Source organism: Pristiophorus japonicus, chromosome 4 (assembly GCF_044704955.1).
Source record: "Pristiophorus japonicus isolate sPriJap1 chromosome 4, sPriJap1.hap1, whole genome shotgun sequence".
Lineage (NCBI taxonomy): Eukaryota > Metazoa > Chordata > Chondrichthyes > Pristiophoridae > Pristiophorus > Pristiophorus japonicus.
In genome coordinates this window covers 306483023-306500505 of record NC_091980.1, presented here as the reverse complement: position 1 = coordinate 306500505, position 17483 = coordinate 306483023, and the positions used below count along the sequence as shown (strand labels likewise).

Sequence of the window (17483 nt, the reverse complement as noted above, 5' to 3'; positions counted from 1 at the left end):
CACTAAATACATTCAAAAAGGAGTTAGATGAAGTCCTTACTACTCGGGGGATCAAGGGATATGGCGAGAAAGCAGGAATGGGGTACTGAAGTTGCATGTTCAGCCATGAACTCATTGAATGGCGATGCAGGCTAGAAGGGCCGAATGGCCTACTCCTGCACCTATTTTCTATGTTTCAATGCTACCCCATCTCCTTTTCCTTTCTGTCTATCCTTCCTGAGTACCCCTGGATGTTGAGTTCCCAGCCTTGGTCACCGTGGAGCCATGCCTCCGTGATATCAATTATATCATATTCATTAATTGCTACCTGTGTAGTTAATTCGTCCACCTTATTACGAATACTCCTCGCATTGAGGCACAGAGCCTTCGGGCTTGTCTTTTTAACACACTTTGCCCTTTTAGAATTTTGCTGCAATGTGGCCCTTTTTGATTTTTGCCTTGGGTTTCTCTGCCCTCCACTTTTACTTTTCTTCTTTCTATCTTTTGCTTCTGCCCCCATTCTACTTCCCTCTGTCTCCCTGCATAGGTTCCCATCCCCCTGTCATATTAGTTTAACCCCTCCCCAACAGCACTAGCAAACACTCCCCCTAGGACATTGGCTCCAGTCCTGCCCAGATGCAGACCGTCTGGTTTGTACTGGTCCCAGCTCCCCAGAACCGGTTCCAATGTCCCAGGAATTTGAATCGCTCCCTTCTGCACTATTCCTCAAGCCACGTATTCATCCGAGCTATCCTGTGATTCCTACTCTCACTAGCAAGTGGCACTGGTAGCAATCCTGAGATTACTACCTTTGAGGTCCAAATTTTTAATTTAACTCCTAGCTCCCTCAATTCAGCTTGTAGGACCTCATCCCGTTTTTTTACCTATATCGTTGGTACCTATATGCACCACGACAACTAGCTGTTTACCCTCCCCCTTCAAAATGTCCTGCAACCGCTCTGAGACATCCTTGACCCTTGCACCCTTGCATAAAGGAAAAGAAAAAGAAGAAAAACTACTTCCCATTGTCTCTCCAACCAATGCTTTACAGTTAAGGTTTACCGTGGAAACTGGGGCTTGCCATCATGACACAGGAATATCAGGGACGAATCCTCAGCATCATCCTGGAAGCTAACAACAGGGACGGGGCTTTTTATTACTCCTAAGGACAAATAAAGGAGAGAGACTTGAAGTAAAGAGAAACTGCGAATATTGGAAATAGACGGGTGGCCGGTCAGGATCTGCGAGAGAAAAAGACAGATTAGTCACAAATGATGAACAATCTCATTCCAAATATTAACCTGTCTTTCTCTTTTACCTGTTGCCACGGCCTCCGGTGCATTTCTAGCATGTTCTGTCCTGACATGCTTCCAATGTTCAGTGCCGTCAATGATAAAAGGGTTTAAGAGGCTTCTGCTAATGGTGACAGTTCTGTTGGAGTTGGACCTATCTTTCTCTCTCCGACACTAACTGGCTGTGCATTTCTAGGAATTGAGGTGAATCCGTTAAGCGTGACCCGTTCATCAATTCTTCCGGTTAACAGTAATGGAAATCTGCCACCGAGCTCATGGTCGACAGGGCTGTCATGATACCCGCCCTCCTGTTGGCTCAAAGACATGGACCATGTACAGCAGACACCTCAAGTCGCTGGAGAAATACCACCAACGATGTCTCCGCAAGATCCTGCAAATCCCCAGCGAGGATAGACGCACTGACGTTAGCGCCCTCGACCAGGCTAACATCCCCAGCATTGAAACACTCGATCAGCTCCACTGGGCAGGCCACATTGTTCACATGCATGACACAAGACTCCCAAAGCAAGCGCTCTACGTGGAGCTCCTTCATGGCAAATGAGCCCAACGTAGGCAGAGGAAACGTTTTAAGCACACCCTCAAAGTCTCCCTGATAAAGTGCAACATCCCCACCGACACCTGGGAGTCCCTGGGCAAAGACCGCCCTAAGTGGAGGAAGTGCATCCGGGAGGGCACTGAGCACCTCGAGTCTCGTCGCCGAGAGCATGCAGAAACCAAGCGCAGGCAGCGGAAACAGCGTGGGGCAAACCAGACTTCCTACCCGCCCTTTCCTTCAACCACTGTCTGTCCCACCTGTGACAGGGACTGTAACTCTCGTATTGGACTGTTCGGTCACCTAAGAACTCGTGTTTAAAGTGGAAGCAAGTCTTCCTCGATTCCGAGGGACTGCCTATAATGAATGAAAAATCATCTCAATTTCAGGAAGGGGGGTGGGGGTGAAGTTGGGAATCAAACAGGTCAAGGAGGTCATGATTTCAAGCCTCAAAGCTGCCTTCCACTCAAATCTCACATCCATTGGGCAACTGTAGACGGTTATCACCCATCGGTCTTGATAAGGGCGCCTGCGTACATAGCCACACAAGCCAAGCAAGTCCCAGGCTTCTTCCCCGCCTCCCACCATCAACCCCCCCACTCCCCCACCGCCACCCCAAATTTACTAAGTTAGACTTACCTCAGCTATGCGGTGGCTGCTACATTTGGCCCCAGTACTCAGGCAGGGTTCCTGCCCTCACCTGTCCAGTCAGCTCTGCTACTAAGTGTGCGGTGTGTGTGTGTGTGTGTGTGGACGTCCCGTCACGGGGGTTGGTCTGTGAGCCCCGTCATAGCTTGACAGCCTGCCATGATTCTCGGTCAAAGACTTGTCCATGACAAACAGGTAAAGCGTCGGATGTGTTGTTGCTCTCTGTGGAACTCTACCCTGCCGTAACTCATATCTTTAGGATCGAAGGTGGGCAAGCTGGTCGGGGGGGTGAGGGCGGGGTTAGCAGGAGCACAGACACTAGCCGAGACCATTCGGTGCACATGCCTGTATGGCTTCTTTAATAAGAACATAAGAAATAGGAGCAGGAGTAGGCCATACGGCCACTCGAGCCTGCTCCGCCATTTAATACGATCATGGCTGATCCGATCATGGACTCAGGTCCACTTCCCCGCCCATTCCCCATAACCCCTTATTCCCTTATCGCTCAAAAATCTGTCTATCTCTGTCTTAAATTTATTCAATGACCCAGCTTCCACAGCTCTCCGAGGCAGCAAATCCCACAGATTTACAACCCTTTACAGTTAGATGAACTGGGTCCAATGGAGGGATTAATTAGGACAAGGAAACTCATTCATTTTCATGGTAAAACCCACAGCGAATCATTCATCTGCACTCGCTGTTAAAAAGATCAAACAGCATTTTTTAAATGAAAGAAGCCCCACCTTGCTCAACAGCTTCTTCAATAATCTTCTTGTTCATCTCTAAGGCTCTTTGATCCGTTACTATGACGACCCGTTTCTTCTGGGCCTGCAACATAGCTGCCATGGCAATCGCTCCAGGAGGACCGTCAGTCTCCTCTGGGGGCTGCTTATTGAAGTGGGTCGGAAATCCAGTGGTTATGAGCACAGACTTTGCGTGTGACAGCGAGAGGGAAGCTTTCAGCAGCTGGTCTTCAACCAACAAATGCTTGATACCTCGGTCGCCTGCGCAGGACACAAACACGTTTCATTGAGACTTAATTCCAACTAGTTCAATTGCGTTCTGCAACTGTTCAGTCCAATTGTACAGGTTCTGAATAAAATAGATTTACAATCTATATTAATAAGATCATAAGAAATAAGAGCACGCGTAGGCTATATGGCCCCTCGAGCCTGCACTGCCATTCCTAGATACTCCAGCCAGGGGAAACAACCTCTCAGCATCTACCCTGTCAATCCTCTTCAGAATCTTATATGTTTCAATGAGACCATCTCTCATTCTTCTAAACTCCAGAGAGTATAGGCCCATTCTACACAATCTCGCATCATAATAAGACAGCCCTCTCATCCTAGGAATCAATCTAGTGAACCTCCGTTATACCACCTCCAAGGCAAGTATCTCCTTCCTTAGATAAGGAGACCAAAACTGTGCACAGTATTCCAGGTGTGGACTCACCAGAGCCCTGTACAATTGTAGCAAGACTTCCTTACTCTTATACTCCCATCCCCTTGAGATAAAGGACAACATGCCATTTGCCTTCCTTATTGCTTGCAGTACCTGCATGCTAGCTTTGTTTCTTGCACAAGGACACCCAAATCTCTCTGAACACCAACATTTAAAAGTTTCTCACCATTTAAAAAATATTCTGTTTTTCTATTCTTCCTACCAAAATGAATAACTTCACATTTCCCTACATTATACTCCATCTGCCACCTTACTGCCCACTCACTCAATCTATCTATATCCCTTTGCAGATGCTTTGTGTTCTCCTCACAGCTTACTGTCCCACCTAGCTTTGTATTGTCAGCAAACTTGGATACATTACACTCGGTCCCTTCATCTAGGTCATTAATATAGATTGTGAATAGCTGAGGCCCCAGCACTGATCCTTGCGGTGGTTACAGCCTGCCAGCCCGAAAAACACCCGTTTATCCCTACTCTCTGTTTTCTGTCCGTTAACCAATCCTCCATCCATGTTAATACATTACCTCCAAACCCATGAACCCTTATCTTGTGTAATAACCTTTTATGAGGCACCATATCGATAGCCTTTTGGAAATCCAAATATACTACAGGTGCAACATCCTGAATCCGAAACTCCGAAAACCGAAATTGTCCAAAAACCGGACATTTTGCACATAGCTGATGGAGTTGTCTCGAATCCGGAATTATTGTCCAAAACCGGACATTTTTGAGGTAAAACCCAAAATCCGTCACAGATTCAATCGAGGGTTTCAGATTACAGACAAGAAAATCAAGTCTGAAATATAGAATCCATGCCGGATTTCGGACCTCGCCGCTCAAAACCCGGCATGGATTCAGTCGAGGATTCCAGATTTCAGACTATTGATTTTCTTGTCTGAAATTGGGAAAAACCCCAAAACTGGAACGGACTCAGTCCTGAGGATTCCAGATTTCCGAGGTTGTACCTGTACATCCACTGGTTCCCCTTTATCTACCCTGCTAGTTACATCCTCAAAAAATTCTAATAAATTTGTCAAACACGATTTCCCTTTCATAAAACCATGTTGACTCTGCCTAATCATCTAAGTGCCCTGATACCATGTCCTTAACAATGGATTCCAGCATTTTCCCGATGACTGATGTCAGGCTAACTGGCCTGCAGTTTCCTGTTTTCTCTCCCCCTCTTTTCTTGAATAGCAATGTTACATTTGCTACCTTCTAATCCGCTGGGACAGTTCTAGAATCTAGGGAATTTTGAAAGATCAAAATCAATGCATCCCCTATCTCTACAGCCACCTCTTTTGGAACCCTAGGATAAAGGGACTGAGTGTAATGTAGCCAAATTTGCTGACGGTACAAAGATGGGTGGGAAAGCAAGTTGTGAGGAGGACACAAAGAATTTGCAAAGGGATATAGACAGGGCAAAAATTTGGCAGATGGAGTATAATGTGGGAAAATGTGAGGTTATCCACTTTAATAGGAAGAATAGAAAAGCAAAATATTATTTAAATGGAGAGAGACTACAGAATGCTGCAGTACAGAGGGATCTGGGTGTCCTCATACATGAAACACAAAAAGTTAGCATGCAGGTACAGAAAGTAATTAGGAAGGCAAATGGAATATTGGCCTTTATTGCAAGGGGGATGGAGTACAAAAGCAGGGAAGTCTTGCTTCAACTGTACAGGGCATTGGTGAGCCCACACCTAGAGTTCTGTGTACAGTTTTGGTCTCCTTATTTAAGGAGGGATGTACTTGCTTGGAGGCAGTTCACTAGGTTGATTCCTGAGAGTGTTGTTTTCCTTCGTGAGGGAATCTAGAATTAGGGGACAGAGTTTCAGAATAAGGGATTGCGCATTTAAGATGGAGATGAGGAGGAATTTCTTTTCTCAGAGGGTCGTGAATCTTTGGCATTCTCTACCACAGAGAGCTGTGGGGGCTGGGTCATTGAATATATTCAAGATGGAGATAGACAGATTTTTCAACTACAGGGGAGTCAAGGGTTATGGGGAACAGGCAGGAAAATGGATTTGAGGCCAAGATCAGATCAATCATGATCTTATTGCATGGCGGAACAGGCTCAAGGGACCAAATGGCCTACTCCTGCTCCAAACACTTATTTTCTTATGTTCTCATAGCAATCGGACCCATGTTGATAATGGGTGAGCAAGTATAGGTTGCTTTACCGTAATGGGGTTTATGTGGGTCCTGATTTGCAGTGCAATGGAAACCACACACAAACCACTCAGCATTACTAACAGTTGGGTAAGGCGACATCTTGGTCTCACTTATGGTAATTTCTTTGCAAACAAAAATTTTGTGTTACAGGCACTTCTTGTGGCCATAGGCTTTCTATTGAAAGAGTGTCCGCCAAGTTCCCTTGTTGACCCAGCGAGTAAAGTCACAGACTGGTGAGTTATCTCCATCTCTGCAACCTCCTTCAGCCCTACAACCCTCCGAGATCTCTCCACTCCTCCAATTCTGGTCTCTTGCACATCCCCGATTTTCATCGCTCCACCATTGGCGGCCGTGCCTTCTGTTGCCAAGGCCTTAAGCTCTGGAACTCCCTCCCCAAACCTCTCTACCTCTCTTTCCTCCTTTGAGAAGCTCTTTAAAACCTACGTCTTTGACCAAACTTTTGGTCACCAATCCTAATATCGCAATGTGTTTCAGTATTACATTTAGTCTGATAATGCTCCTTGGAATTACATTAAAGACGTTATGTAAATGTAAATTGGTGTTGCTGTATAGATTAGGAAGGTCCTGATTTGAGCCCTATTGAGTTAACCCATCACAGCCAAGACATCAGTGAAGGGCAAATGTCCTCAGCAAGTCTAAGGTAAGGCGGTTGGGGGGGAGATGAGGAATCACAAGAACATAAGAAATAGGAGCCGGAATAGGCCATTCGGCCCTTCGGGTTGACACTCCAGTGCAGTACTGAGCGAGCGCTGCAATTGTCGGAGGTGCCGTCTTTCAGATGAGACGTTAAACCTAGGTCCTGTTTGCTGTCTCAAATGGGCGTAAAAGATCACATGGCACTATTTCGAAGTAGAGCAGGGGAGTTATCCCCCGTGTCCTGGCCAATATTTATCTCTCAATCAACATAACAAAAAAACAGATCATCTGGTCATTATCACATTGCTGTTTGCGGGAGTTTGCTTGTGCGCAAATTGACTGCAGCGTTTCCCACATTACAACAGTGACAACACTTCAAAAAGTACTTAATTGGCTGTAAAGCACTTTGAGATGTCTGGTGGTCGTGAAACGCGCTATATACATCCAAGTCTTTATTTCTTTCGAGCCTGCTCCGCCATTCAATAAGATCATGGCTTCTGATCTTCTACATCAACTCCACCTTCCCGCACTATTCCCATATCCCTTGATTCCCTTAGTATCCAAAAATTTATCGATCTCAGTCTCGAATATTCTCAATGAGTGGGGTTGAGAATCAATCAGCATTGTAGCTCCCCCCACCCCGCTGGAAAGTCCACGTGTGGATATTGGGTAAGGTCAAGGTTGGGCTTGGCTGTGACGCTCTTTGCGGTTGAACGGTGAGTCGATACACGCTGCCTCAGCTCACACATGAGGAAAGGCCACTAGGGTAAGGTACAGGAGGGCTGCTGGTCTCTGCGCAAACCAGACACCAAATCAGGAGGGAAAAGACCCAATCAGCCACACAATGTTGGGATGGTCACTTCATATCCAGCGCTAGAAAAATCAATGGGGGCAAAAACCAATATACCAACACTCTAGAGAGCTGCCCATAATTCATAAGACCATAGGAAAAGCTTACCTTACGCATCTAGCCTGCCGTGATATGGTTCAATATGGTCTATATAGTCTCCTTACCTAAGAAAGGATGTTCTTGCTATTGAGGGAGTGTAGCGAAGGTTCACCAGACTGACTCCTGGGATGGCAGGACTGTCGTATGAGGAGAGATTGGGTCGACTAGGCCTGTATTCACTAGAGTTTAGAAGAATGAGAGGGGATCTCATTGAAACATATAAAATTCTAACTGGGTTGGATAGACTGGATGCGGGGAGGATGTTTCCCCTAGCTGGACAGTCGAGAACAAAGGGTCAGAGTCTCAGGATACGGGGTAGGAAATTTAGGACTGAGATGAGGAGACATTTTTTCACTCAGAGGGTGGTGAACCTGTGGAATTCTCTACCACAGAAGGCTGTAGAGGCCAAGTCACGGAATATATTTAAGAGGGAGATAGATAGATTTCTAGAAACAAAAGGCATCAAGGGTATGGGGAAAAAGTTGGTATATGGTGTTGAGATAAAGGATCAGCCATGACCTTACTGAATGGTGATGCAGACTCGAAGGGCCGAATGGCCTACTACTGCTCCTATTTTCTATGTTTCTATGTTTCTGTGCATACCTGCTCCTTCGCTGATCCGCTACTCCTTTGGATTGACTGCTATTGGGATGCGGCATTTGATGCGGGACCCCACACACACACAAATTGCCAAGCTTGCACGACAGATCGGCACGCTTCTCGTAGCGGTACTTACCGCTGACCGTGGGCGGAACTGGTGAAAATTCAGGGGGGAAACCGGCATCCTGCAGGACCCCCGCCTCCAGGTCTAACATCACATGGTGGCAGAGTTAGGTTTGGCAGACTGGGCGGGGGAAGTCAAACTGGAGATTGGGCCACCACGGCAGGAAGAGGACCCGGGCTGCGAACTGAGGAATTACCTGGTCCAAAGGCCAAACTGGGAAACCGCGCAGACTCACTAGGCCAAAAATGGGGACCGAAGGTGGGTGACAGAAGTTCCTGTGACTGCAGTAGAGGTGGTCTCCCTCAAAAAAATGTAACTTCTCCACCAACTTTTGGGAATCTCTGGCCCAGAGAAGAAGCATTCGGGAAGGTGTTGAACATGTTGTGTCTTTTCGTCGGGAGCACGCAGCATTCAAATACAAACAGCGGAAGGAGCACACGACAAATCAAGCATCCCACCCACCTGTCCCTTTAACCACCACCTGCCCCACCTGTGACAGAGACTGTAGGTCCTGTATTGGACTCATTAGTCACCTTAGAACTCATGTTAGTATGGAAGCAAGTCATCCTCGACTCATGGGGACTGCCTAAGAAGAAGAAGAAGGAGGTTCTCCTAAGGCATGTTGGCCAATCTCAAATGATTGAGGAGAGGGGGGAGGGGGTCACGACCTCACAGACAATGCTAATTCACCACCCTTTCCTGTTACTAAGTGTACGTTCACATTTGAACTCTGAACCCCACTATCGTTTAGTGTTGTGATTCGCATTCTTTTCTTACCTGGATCTTGTTGAATCAGACTATCCAGTGCATTGATTTTCTCAACTGCGGTGACCGAGGCAACGCTATAGTGGGACGGGTTCTGAGAAATGCAGAAAACGCGCGGGGTTTCTGCGTCCGTGGCACAGTCGCTGGTCACCTCCGGCTCACTCCTCAGGTCAGTAATGAACATGCTGCCCGGAGCATGGGTGAAAGCCAGAGGGGATTCTGAAACTAAGAGGAATAGGACCAGTTCAAAGCTATTTACATGATTTAAAAGTGAAGGGTGGCATCAATTTCATACTGATATTTATAATACAGTATATGTGTATGTTACTGCTCCATCGAGGAGGGTCCCTGATGTATTAGGTAAGAATCTCTTGCATATAAGCACATATTCTATCAAGCCCTACACTTGAGGGACATTAAAAAACATCTGCATCAGGCTCCCCCATTCTCTTTATAAATTTGGCAGAAAAAGAGTAAAAATTTAAATTAAATGTAACAGAAAATAGAAGAAAGGCAGGCACAGTAAGTGAACAACGATCAAGTGTTACCCATTTTTTAAGTAAAATTAGAACCATAACAGTTTAGAATTACTTTACACAACTGCCCAAGGCCGCTATCACTGTATCTTACTGCAACTGTGAACAGCCTCCGCTCCAGTCACTCCACAGGCCCAGAAGACTGGGGTGTCAGCAGGATGTAATTCAACTGCATCCCCGAAATCTGGGCTGGACAAGTCTTCAATTCCGATTAATCCTGAGGGTGGCAAAGTGAACGAGTTTTAATTCCTATGTTGGTGGCTCTTTGGAGAAACGGTTAAAATCAATCGAAACAGCGCACAGGAGGAATTCAGACATTGACTCTCTCTCCTCTCCTCTCCCCTCCCCTGCCACCCCCTCCCCCCTCCGCCCCTTCGTGGACCTTACTTGGCTTTTACCTTCTCGCTCTGCGACTGGTAGGACAACCTCAAATAGTAATCTATTGTATGGTCTCTGCAAACCCTTTCCTCAGCAGATACCTTGGCCGAGGTGGAACTCATGATCAAACAGAGGGGGGGGGGGGGCAAGAGGGTTCCTTTATGGCCATGTGATTATAAAAACAAAAGAAATAGGAGCAGGCGTAGGCCATTTGGCCCCTCGAGCCTGCTCCGCCATTCAATAAGATCGTGGGCTCAGCTCTACTTCCATGCCCGCTTACCATAACCCTTCACTCCCTTATTGTTCAAAAGTCTGTCTATCTCCACCTTAAATATATTCAATGACCCAGCCTCCACAGCTCTCTGGGGCAGAGTATTCCACAGATTTACGACCCACTGAGAGCAGAAATTCCTCCTCATCTCAGTTCTGAATGGGCGACCCCTTATTCTTAAGTTATGCCCCCTAGTTCTAGATTCCCCCACTAGGGGAAACACCCTTGCTGCATCTACCCAGTCAAGCCTCCTCAGAATCTTATACATTTCAATAAGATCACCTCTCAGTCTTCTAAAACTCAAATGAGTATAGGCCCATCCTGCTCAACGTTTCTTCATAAATCAACCCCTTCATCGCCATACGATTTTACTCTATGGTTAGACCACATCTGGAGTACCAAAGAGATTTGGCGATTCAGGTACACAGATCACTAAAATGTAGTGATCAAGTTCCAAAAAAAATAATCAAAAAAGCCAATGGAATGTTAGCAGTTACAACCAGAGAGCTGCAATATAAAGGGACATTTTGTTACAGCTATGCAAAGCCCTGGTTAAACCACATCTGGAGCACTGTGTACAGTTCTGGGCACCGTACCTTAGAAAGGATATATTGGCCTTGGAAGAAGCGCAGCGCAAATTCACCAGAATGTTATCAGAGCTCCAAGGGTTAGGATATGAGGTGAGATTACATAAACTAATCTTGTATTCCCTGGCATATAGAAGTTGAAGGGGTGATTCGATTGAGGTTTTGGGGATTTTGAAAGGAATTGATAGGGTGGAGCGAGAGAGAGAAACATTTTCTGTTGGTGGGGGAGTCCACGGCAAGGGGTCATAACTTTAAAATCAAAGCCAGGCCATTCAGGAGAGAAGTCAGGAAACACAAGGCTGATAGAAGGCAGTAGGTGCCAGCTCAATTAATAAATTTAAATCTGCGATCTTTGATAGCCAAGTGAATAAAAAGATATGTAGCCAAGGCAGATGGATGGATGATCTCATTAAATGGCGGAACAGGCTCGAGGGGCTGAATGTCTTCCTCCTGTTCCTACGTGCTGCTCCCAGAAGGAAGAATATGAAAATCAACCCCCCCTTGTGAATTCTTCATAAGAGCCTTGAGGTGATGTTACCTGGATGGCCGATGTGTACAGGTGCACCATGGGCATCCTCCATGCGATGGGTGATTTGCACAGCTGCATCAAGCTTGCCTATGGGGATGGGTCGCATACTGACCACCATGTTACACTGGAAACTGCCAATCCCGATACATGGAATGGACGTCTAGAGGGAGGTGGAGGGGAAGAAATAGAAAGAACATTAGAAGTTTTGCCACAAAGTTGTCCGTAAGAAAAAAAAAAAATCAGCATTTGGGTTGCAGGCATTGGGCACACGTTTACAGATAACCAAAGTGAGCAGTGCCAAACTGACCTAGGTTCTACCGAACACCCGCGTTCACACAGGCCCGGTCTTGGCGTCGGCCGAAATCAGGGGCCTACTGTTCGTCTTGCCCGACTGGCCCGGTAATTTAACGCTGAGCCGGTCCGACGCGTTGTGCCGGGAAACGCGCTGGCTCAACTGAGCAGACCGCGGACTGCCGGTTGTTGTGCCGATGGCCGAGCCCCGAATCAACAATAAAGCCGCGGTAAGGCTGTGTGGGAGTGGGGGTTACTCGCACCCATGAGCAGAGTCGATGGAGCGAGACCTGCTTGCTTCCAGTGGTGGTGGGCCTTCTTCTTGACCCGCTGCAGTTGTAGTGGTTTTATGCACTGAGTGTGCTGCTGGGCCACTTCAGGGAGCAGTTAAGAGTCAACCATGTCGGTGTGGGACTGGACTCTCATATAGGGCTGGATTTTCGGGGTTTTTGCAATTTCGCCCATTGCACCACACAATTTGTGCGGCGGAGCCAAAAGTTCCGGTCCGAAAAAAATCGTCCATTCTGCGCATGCGCAATTTTTTTTCCCTTCCCGCGCTTCTGGTCTGCTGTCCGATTACAAACACAAATGCAGGGCGCAGCCGCGCGCATGCGCAGTACACCCGGGACTGAATCAGCCATTTTAATTTTGGATTTTGATCATGGAGGATGAGGTGTGCCAGGCCATTCAGCCAGGAGGCTAACGAAGCTCTAGTGGGAGCTGTGGAGAGAAAATGGCAGGAATTACATTGCAGGGGTGGATCTAGAGCCCTGCCATCCATTTTCAAACGCATATGCGGGAAATCGCTGAGGTCTCTGCCTCAGACACAGTGCCGAAAAAAAGTTCAATGATCTTTCGAGGGTCATTAGAATGAGTACAATTTTTATGGATGCACTCCTTCGTTACTTCAATTATAAATCTGACACACTATTTGTTCTCATGCTTTTGGTGCTTATCAGCAGTCTGTGGGTTGCCTCCTAAAATGCATGACACATAGGTAAGCTTAGTTTGGCACCCGATTTACCATGAATGATCTTTACACATTATTAAGATTTCTTTCTCAGATCTCATAAGATGTCTCCCCACTTCGATGTCCTCCTGATGAACCACGTGCAACTTCCAAGGCCATTAAACAGAGAATTGTATTACATTCAGACAGTATGGTATAAGTGCTTTGATGGCTACCTGTGTGTGCCACAAAAGCAGCTGGACCCTCTTGTAACCATTCCCATTTTCATCTTCCGAGCAGGTGCAGACAGGCGGCAGTCCGCCTCAGACCCTGCCACACACGGACATTGAGGAGCGAGTGGCAGGCCTCATTGGCGCGTCTCAGGTCGGGCAACTGCCCGTGGGGGTGCTGACCTCCACTTGGATACCGAGGATAAGTTCTGCATACTCCCTGGGCTGGGTTGGGGCAATGTCATGCAGTGTCTGCGGACTAGGGTTCGGGCAATGTGATACAATGTCTGTGGACTAGGGTTCGGGCAATGTGATACAGTGTCTGTGGACTAGGGTTGGGCAATGTCACGCAGTATCTGTGGACTAGATATAATGGAGTAGTGGCGGTCCTTCAAATTAACCTGTGCTATACTACCTTCCTTGTGTCACCCTGCCCCCTCCCCTGCTGCTAACCACTCGTCTGTTGCTGTTTACTTCCAGAGGAGCCATAGCTGCATCATCCCTCAAGGCAACACTCCACATCAGGCCATCGTGTGGAGGAGGAAAAGGAAGAAGAGGACAAGCTTACAGATCAGCCGACTCCGGGTAATCCACCGGCACTCAGCTCGTCTGAGGACGACGACGTGACTTCCTCGGGGTTCAACAACTCCAAGGCTCCTGGGACGGCTGGCGTGCAGCAACGCAGTTCTGGAGTCGAATCCCGTATGCCATCTTTCCGAAGGTGAGTCGGCAAAGTTGGTCTGCTGACAGACAGGCAGTTGTGGTACTGGTCATGGTGGGAATGTCCAGGGAGAGCATCCAGCTCACCAGTCAGCTCCTTGATGATTTGGGTAGGATTCCCGCGACCATCGAGAGTCTCACAGCAAACATTATGGAGGTAGGGTCGCAGATTATCAGTGCGAGCCGTGAAACCTGCGAGGCCATCAATGCCCACATGAGGCTGGAGTCCCAGAGAGTGTGGCGCGAAGCCTTGCAGAATATGACGCATCACAGGCACAAGCTCTGCTTCAGCTTGGGTAGGTGATGCAGTCCATAAACACTCCCGCCATACTTTCTGCGTTCCCCACTGGCACACCCAAACCACCTGTGACTGGCGACGCCGATGAAGAGGCTTGCCAGTCAGAAGCCAGGCCCTCCACACCACAAGCTGGTTCAGTGTGTCCCTAGACGGCGTCCCCATTGTCTCTCTCCCCAACACAGCAGCGCTCTGACAACGTTGCTGCATGCAAGCTTGGGTTAGGGGCAGCAGACAAGGGAGGAGGATAAGGGCGGTGGGGGGGGAAGCCGGTGGTAAAAGATAGTGGGGAAGGGTATGCTGCATTTATGTTGTTGATACTGGATGCATCCTATGTTTTATTATTATGTTCTGATTGATGTTGTTCATAATGTTGTTGTTGAATTGTCGCACTGCTGGATTCAGCTAATTTATGTTATTTTATTAAAGTTTACAAAGTTGACAAAGTTTACAATGTTTAATAAATTATTTTGTTCATCTTAACCATTCTTATGTAGTGTCTCATTTGCAGAATAAGAGGGGGAATAGTCAACATGGTGGGATATAGTGGCCAGGCAATAGTCAAACATGCCGTTCACTCTTCAAGCAAAAAGTTCAATTATGAGCTGCTGACGTCAGGCTTTTGCAATGGTGAAATTTTCACGATGTCTCCCTTGTGGTTGTGGTGGTGCTGGTGGCATGGATTCCTCACCAGGCTCCTCTTCCTCCTCCTCCACTCACTCCTGAGGTGGTCCTGCAATCCCCATTGGCAAATCCTGTCCCCTCATGATGGCTAAGTTGTGTAGCATGTAGCACACCACAATGAACTCAGAGACCTACTGAGGGGAGTATTGCAGGCAGCCTCCAGAGTGGTCCAGATATCAGAAGCGCTGCTTGAGCACTCCAATTGTCTGTTTGACGATGTTGCGTGTGGCTGCATGGCTCTCATTAAAGCGTTGCTTGGCTTCTGTCCGAGGGTTCCGGAGTGGGGTCATGAGCCAGGTCGCGAGACCGTAACCTTTGTCACTCAGCATCCAGCTCTAGCCTTGTGGTTGACGCTGGAACATGCTTGAGACAGTGCTCTCACGCAAGATTAAAACATCATGGGTACTCCCTGGATATTGGGCATTGACTGCCATGATGCGCTGAATATGGTCGCAGACGATCTGTATGTTCATGGAGTGGAATCCCGTTCGGTTTTGGAAAACCTTTGGATTATGTAAAGGTGCTCGCAGGGCAAGTGCATACAGTCAATGGCACCTTGAACATTGGGGAAGCCAGCAAATCGTCCAAAACCTACAGCCCTCTCACTTTGGGTCTCCTTGGTCATTGGGAAGTTTATGAAGTCCATCCTGCGTGCGTACAGTGCAGTAGTCATCTTGCGAATGCAGCAATGTGTAGCGTGCTGCGAGATAAGAGCATATGTCCCCCGCTGATGCCTGAAAGGAGCCAGAGGCATAGAAGGCAAGTGCCGCAGTCACCTTCACCTCAACAGGTAGTGCAGTCCTGTTGCCGCTGGTAGGCTATAGGTCTGCCTGTAAGAGCTGGCATATCTCTGTGACCACCCCTGTTCGGAAGCGCAGCCTTCTAATGCACTGTGCCTCAGAGAGTTGCAGATCTGAGCGCTGTTCCTTGTAAACACGTGGGGGGTAAGGCCTCCTCCCCATACGTCTGCGACCTCTTCGATTACGTTGAAAATTATCAACAATAAGCTCGACGCCGTATGAATATAGAAGCCAGGATTACTGGCTCCCAACATCACCCCCTTCTTTCAAAATGTCCTTTAAAACAAACTAGAAACTCACATATACTTCACAATCAAAAATCTGCAGTAACGCAGTGTATTCCTCCCAATGCTTTTAATCACTCACAACTGCGACTTTCTCCTCCATTTTCAAGACGGCGCCATTAGCATCCTGGGTCCAATTGGTTTTTCTTGGCGAGTTCCGGGGCGGACGCTAAATCGGGCAACATGCTCGAAAGTTCCACACGAGGCGCTAGCTGCCGCAAAACCACTGGCGAAAGTTCCGCCCGGGCGCAAAAGCTTGTGCGCCTCGTTTCACGTCCCCAAAAAAATAATTTTGTGCCCCGCTGAGGCGCTAAATGGGGCGCAAATGAGCCAAAAATCTAGCTCATAAGCTCATACCAGGTAAGGACGGCAGGTTTCCTTCCCTAAAGGACGCTAGTGAACTCGTCGGGTTTTTAATGACAATCCAAAAGATTCAAGGTCATTTTTACTGATAACAAATGCTGGAAATACTCAGCAGGTCAGACAGCAGCTTTTCCACTTTTTCCAGTTCCGATGAAGGGTCATTGAACTGAAACGTTAACTCTGTTTCTCTCTCCACAGATGCTGCCTGACCCGCTGTATTTCCAGCATTTTCTGTCTTTATTTTAGACTCAGCACCTGCAGTATTTTGCTTTTGTATCACTTTTACTGATACCAGGTTTTGATTTGAAACTGAATTCTAAGTCTCAAACTGCCATGGTGGGATCTGAACTCACGATCAACTGGAATATTCGTCCAGTAACATAAACCACTATTCTACCGTGCCCGTTATCTGGCATCATGAGCAATTCCACGAGGACAGGCTAATTTTATGGCCCCTCCCTATCTCTGTAATCTCCTTCAGCCTCACAATCCCCCGAGATATCTGCGCTCCTCAAATTCTGCCCTCTTGCGCATCCCTGTTTAGAACTGCTCAACCATCGGTGGCCGTGCCTTAAGCTGCCTGGGCCATAAGTTCTGGAACTCATTCCCTAAACCTCTCCGCCTCTCTATCCTCCTTTAAGGCTGTCATGTATGTACATTCTGTTTGTAGCCCCAGATGGCGTCAATGTTGGAGGCCACTGAGCAGCACACACATGGTGCTGCTCAGGTATAAAAGACTTTTGAGAGTCAGACACTTTGGGCCTAAATAAAGCAGAGCCAAGGTTGTACCTTGCTTAATTAAACAGTACTCAGTTTGAACCTTTATTGTATACATAACAAAGACGCTCCATAAAACCTACCTCTTTGACCAAGCTTTTGGTCATCTACCGTAATTTCTTCTTATGTGGCTCGGTGTCAAATTAATTTTTTTGTCTTATAACATGCCTGTAAAGCGCCTTGGAATGTTTTACTACGTTAAAGGTGCTATATATAAATATAAATAGGTGCTATATAAATAAATAGTTGTTATTGTAGATGCTTAAGTGTGCCCGTGCAGCCTTTAACCTACCTTGTACATGCTGATGTTACACCCTTGTTCAATATTTCTTATTGGAACACCAGCCTTGAGGAGTGCGCTCTCAAAGGAAAAGCTGCATCCCAGGTAAAACGTGACCATGTCCTTTAACTGCTCGGTATATTCCACAAGGTTGTTCAGATTGCCGGTGAAGTTTCCACCCTCATACTTCCTGTACTGTGGGCAAGCCGTCCTAAAGCCAAATTGCAACATTAGATTTTGTCTTGTGCTGTTATTTTTTTTTAAATCCGAAACAATTAGTCCCGCTAAACTCGTTAAATTAGT

General features: G+C 47.2%; 1 protein-coding gene across 2 annotated transcripts in view; it reads right to left on the bottom strand.

Annotated features, from left to right (window-relative positions):
• Positions 1-17483, bottom strand: part of dglucy (D-glutamate cyclase) — a 99952-nt gene that overhangs the window by 30799 nt on the left and 51670 nt on the right. For both annotated transcript variants that reach the window (XM_070879672.1, XM_070879673.1), the window contains exons 4-9: positions 17193-17391; positions 11517-11667; positions 9837-9959; positions 9219-9431; positions 3216-3476; positions 1042-1141 (exon numbers count right to left, since the gene is read on the bottom strand). In XM_070879672.1, the coding sequence (XP_070735773.1) occupies positions 1042-1141; positions 3216-3476; positions 9219-9431; positions 9837-9959; positions 11517-11667; positions 17193-17391 (1047 nt within the window). The remainder of the gene's footprint in view (positions 1-1041; positions 1142-3215; positions 3477-9218; positions 9432-9836; positions 9960-11516; positions 11668-17192; positions 17392-17483) is intronic.